The sequence below is a fragment of the Eulemur rufifrons genome, chromosome 20, assembly GCF_041146395.1.
Source record: "Eulemur rufifrons isolate Redbay chromosome 20, OSU_ERuf_1, whole genome shotgun sequence".
NCBI classification, from domain to species: Eukaryota; Metazoa; Chordata; class Mammalia; order Primates; family Lemuridae; genus Eulemur; species Eulemur rufifrons.
Window position 1 is genome coordinate 22,675,357 of NC_091002.1, and position 4,119 is coordinate 22,679,475.

The window sequence follows — 4,119 nt, forward strand, 5'->3', positions numbered from 1 at the left end:
CTGGAGAGGGGGCACCACATACAGATCATGTTTAAAGTTCCCCCCAACCCCTGTTCATTTATTCCATAAATAGTTACTAAGCGATTCTAAGCCTTAGGGATGCAGAGGTGAAGAGAGACAAGGTCAGCCCCTGTCCTCGTGGATCTTATGTTCAGGGCAGGAAGTTTGGATGTCAGAGAAATGATAGGGTGGTGGCTTTTTCCAGGTAGGCTCAAGGAGGGAGGTCACAATGTGTACTTTGTGATGAGACCTACGATGTAGCTGGGATGGCAGCAAGGACCCCACTGCGAGCCAGGCCTCCCTCCTGCAGGACTAGCCTCATGTTCTCTCTCTGCCCGGGCATCTTCCACCCCACACCCAGTCAGAGATCTCTTTGGGGGTGAGCAAATGGATAGGGAGGCAGGAGATGAGGGGCTGGAAGGAGTGGTGGGGTAGAGGGCTGGGGAGTCATGGAGGCTGACAGGACAGAGGGACACTGGTGCTGCCTTCGGTCTCAGCCCCTTCTCCTTCCAGATAGAGAAGCCAGTCACTCCTGCCACGGGAGTCTTTGCCTGGGCCACACATGAAGCGCTGGCAGATTTTTGTCCTGTGGGTCTTTTGGGTGCTCATCCTATGGCTGATGGCCCCCTGCTTGGATCTGACCCCTGAATCAGCACTCCAGGAAGAACAGACATACTTGGTACCATGGAGTTGCACCTGCCCTTGGTTCAAATCCAGGAAGTGTGGCTGCCCTTCTGAGACCCTCAACTGCTCCTCCTGCCACCACGCAGCTGGAGGATGTAACTGGTTTGACGCACGCTGCGAGAAGACCAAGGGGTACCTGATGAGGACAAAAGAGTCTATGGCCTCTGACACTGTGCTCGGGTGGCTGGTCAGTGGTCAGCCCTGGGCCCAATCCCGTCCTCCAGCCTTCCAGGCCTCACCCCTCTCCTACTCTCCGGCCCAAACCCCTGCCCTGGGCCCAGGCTTGGCGCATCTCCCATCTCCATAGCCACAACCCCTGCCCTCTGGATGGAGGCCTCGCCCTCCCAGGTCTGTGCTCCTTCACCTGGGCCCAGCCCCAATCTCCTCCCTCCTGCTGTTCCCAGGGCATGAACTCAGGGAGTGAGCTCGGCAAAGTGTGGACAACGCTATTTAAAGTGATTCCCAGACTCTCAGCGAGTCATTTTGATTTCTCCTGTGGGGCTTGTGCGGTGCTGGGGAGCCCACAGATCCTGCCTGGCTCCGGCCTGGGCAGCAACATGGACCAGCACCCCATGGCCTTCAGGTGGGTGCTGAGGACAGGGTGGAGCAGGAAGGCCAGGCGTGCCCCAAAGTCCTGTCAGTCTCTGCTCTCCTTCCCAGGGTGAACCCGGCCCTGCTCTGGGGCTGTGAGACAGATGTGGGGAACTAACCCATAGGATGCTTTATCTGTCCCAGGAACGCCAGCGACCAAGGTTCCTGGAGGCAGCTGCTGCTGCTGCTGCAGCTTCCCAACCTGGCAAGGACTTCAGACGCTCTGAGTGACGAGGTGATGGAGTTGTCTCAGATATTCTCAGTGTGGGGGCGAGGGGAGGCCACTGCTGGGGGCGACAGCAGGCATTCAGGGGAAACCCTCTGAGAGCTTACTGGGGGCCCCTGGGGCAGCTGAAACTCCCCACCTCCAATTCTTTCTTAGATTTCAGAAGATGGCCCGGTTCCCTAGTGGCATGGGACAGGGCAAAGGCAAGGTGAGGGGACAGGAAGGAACAGGATGTGGCTGTGGGCTGCAGTGGGGAAGGCCCCAGGTACCACTGGGGCGACTGTCTGGATGACCAGGGCCAGGGGCCATCCCTGGGGCTCATGGCTCTGCTCTGTGTCTTGCACACCTGTGCCCAGGCAGGAGCTCCTGGCCCAACGCTCCTCTGCCTCAGCCTCCCGAGCAGCCAGGACTCCAGGCGCAGCACTGCGCCCAGGTCGCCTCATGCCTTTTCACCTCTGCCCTCCTCTCATGCCCTGGGGAATCCTCTCTCCCTCCAACACGATGAGGAGCAGCTAGCTGATGCTCTCTTTTTTGGGCTCCTGGATGGCTCTCTGGGAGTGCTTACCTCACCGTGTCCCGAGTCTGTGTTCCCTGGAGAATGTGAGCTCCATCCTCCTCCCAGCTCCTGGAGGCAGCCTGTCACACTAGATGCTGAATGAGGGGAGATGGGGGTAAGGACAAGAGTCTGCTTGTGACACATCCTTCCAACATCCACCAGGTCGCCCTCTTTGGATTTGGTTCAGAACAGCAAAGAAAGTGGTTCTATTACTGGGAGGATGCTAATCAGACCAATGGCTCCAAGGACATGCTGTCCCTGGATGGTACAGAAGCAGAAATGGAAGTTGTTCATCAGCTGCAGTGTGTGGGCAAGCTTACCGTCCACACATGATGCCCAGCCGAGTCCCACAAGTCCTAGTCCTTGGGCGTGAATGCAGGGGAGTGTTAGGATTACAGCAGCAACAACAGCAGCAGGTGACTGTGAAGACTCTCAGGGGTAATGGGCAAGAGGAAATTGTATGGAGATCAGTCTGGTGCTGAATAAAATCCTGGTCTGATTCTCTTACCTGTAAGCAGTGTCTGGGAAGGAAGGGCCAGACTTCATTTCCAGAGCTCCAGGCACACCTGATCCCTGGAGCATGCAGTGGGTGTAATTTAGACCCAATTCCATGCGAAATGCAAACCCAGACTTTGAGTCCTTGGGGGAGGCTCTTTTCCCACGCAGAGAATCCTCCATGTTCCATCCCCACTGTAGGGTAGATTTCTCTAGCCCAGCTTTTCACTTGAAGGTTTAGCATTTTGAGGTTCTCAGGTTTTTTTAGAGGCCTCAGTTCCAATTCTCTGCCTCCCTTGGGCTCAAGGCCCTCTGCCCACCTGGGCATTAAAACTCCTAAATTTCTTGGCTATTTTTCAGTTCTGGCCTCTGGGGACTTCCTGGTTTTCTTTTGACCTTTGCTCTGTATTTAAGATCATTTTTATTAAAATAATATATGGTATGTATATATGTATGCTTGTAAATTTTCCAATTAACTTGGGAAGGGTCCGTAAGACATTAGGAATGGCCTCGGGGAGCAGACAGGCGAGGGAGAACAAGGGATGGATGGATATTTTCTCTTCATTTACTGTTTGTACTTTTTGGATTATGTGCCACAGACCCATATTATATGTTCAAAATAAATACATCCTACTGTGAACAAGGAAAGTAAAAAACAAACAAACAAACAAAAAAATAAATTAGAAGAAAAATAAATAAATACAGTTTTTAAAAATTTGAATATTATGTTTGGTCTAGCAGTTTTGGGCATTTGTAGTAGAAGGATTTTCAGGTTATCTTTTATTTTATTTTATTTTGTTTTATTTTATTTTTCTGAGACAGAGTGTCGTTCTGTTGCCAGCGGGGATAATATTCACAGATATGTTTATACACAATGCCCACTGCCTCACTGGGGGAATGGCACCATCTTGCTGTTGCTGGGGCAAGATGGCAGGCAGGTTTCACTCACATAATGTAGCCTCCACAAAGCACCTGATGGTTGGGAAGGGGAACTTCCTTGATATTGCTGGCTGAGATAGTGTTCAGGGCTCTGCTCATATAATCCCAGTTCTGGTGCCACATACAGTGAAATGGGAGATGGGAATGGATTTTTCTCATGGTGATTGGCTGGGATAGAGCTGGTATTGTCAAAAAGATTCCATCTTGCAGTGTTCCCCTTCCTAGTTCTTTGGCTAAAGAGAACAAGCTTATTTTTTTAAAAAATCTGTTATCTAAAAAAAAAAAAATCTGTTATCTAATAGTGTTTCCAGGTTATAAGCTTCTCTAGCACCAGCTCTGAATGAGTAAGAGACCAAAAAAATCAGTCATAATAAAATAATTGTATATTTTAACTCACTGCTGGTTTGGTCCTTGAGTCCTTTTTTTTTTTTTTTTTTTTTTTTTTTTGAGACAGAGTCTCTGTTGCCCAGGCTAGAGTGCCGTGGAGTCAGCCTAGCTCATAGCAACCTCAAACTCCTGGACTCAAGCAATCCTTCTGTCTCAGCTTCCCGAGTAGCTGGGACTATAGGCATGTGCCACCATGCCCGGCTAATTTTTTCTATTTTCAGTTGTTTGGCTAATTTCTTTC

At 50.9% G+C, this 4,119-nt stretch overlaps 1 protein-coding gene across 1 annotated transcript; it reads left to right on the forward strand.

Moving 5' to 3' along the window:
* Nucleotides 1–562: 562 nt before the first annotated feature.
* C20H20orf173 (chromosome 20 C20orf173 homolog) lies at nucleotides 563–2,390 on the forward strand. The gene is made up of 5 exons (XM_069495751.1): nucleotides 563–871; nucleotides 1,089–1,267; nucleotides 1,420–1,539; nucleotides 1,658–1,709; nucleotides 2,220–2,390. The coding sequence occupies exons 1-5, from the start codon at nucleotides 563–565 to the stop codon at nucleotides 2,388–2,390; spliced, it is 831 nt and encodes a 276-aa protein (XP_069351852.1).
* Nucleotides 2,391–4,119: the final 1,729 nt, after the last annotated feature.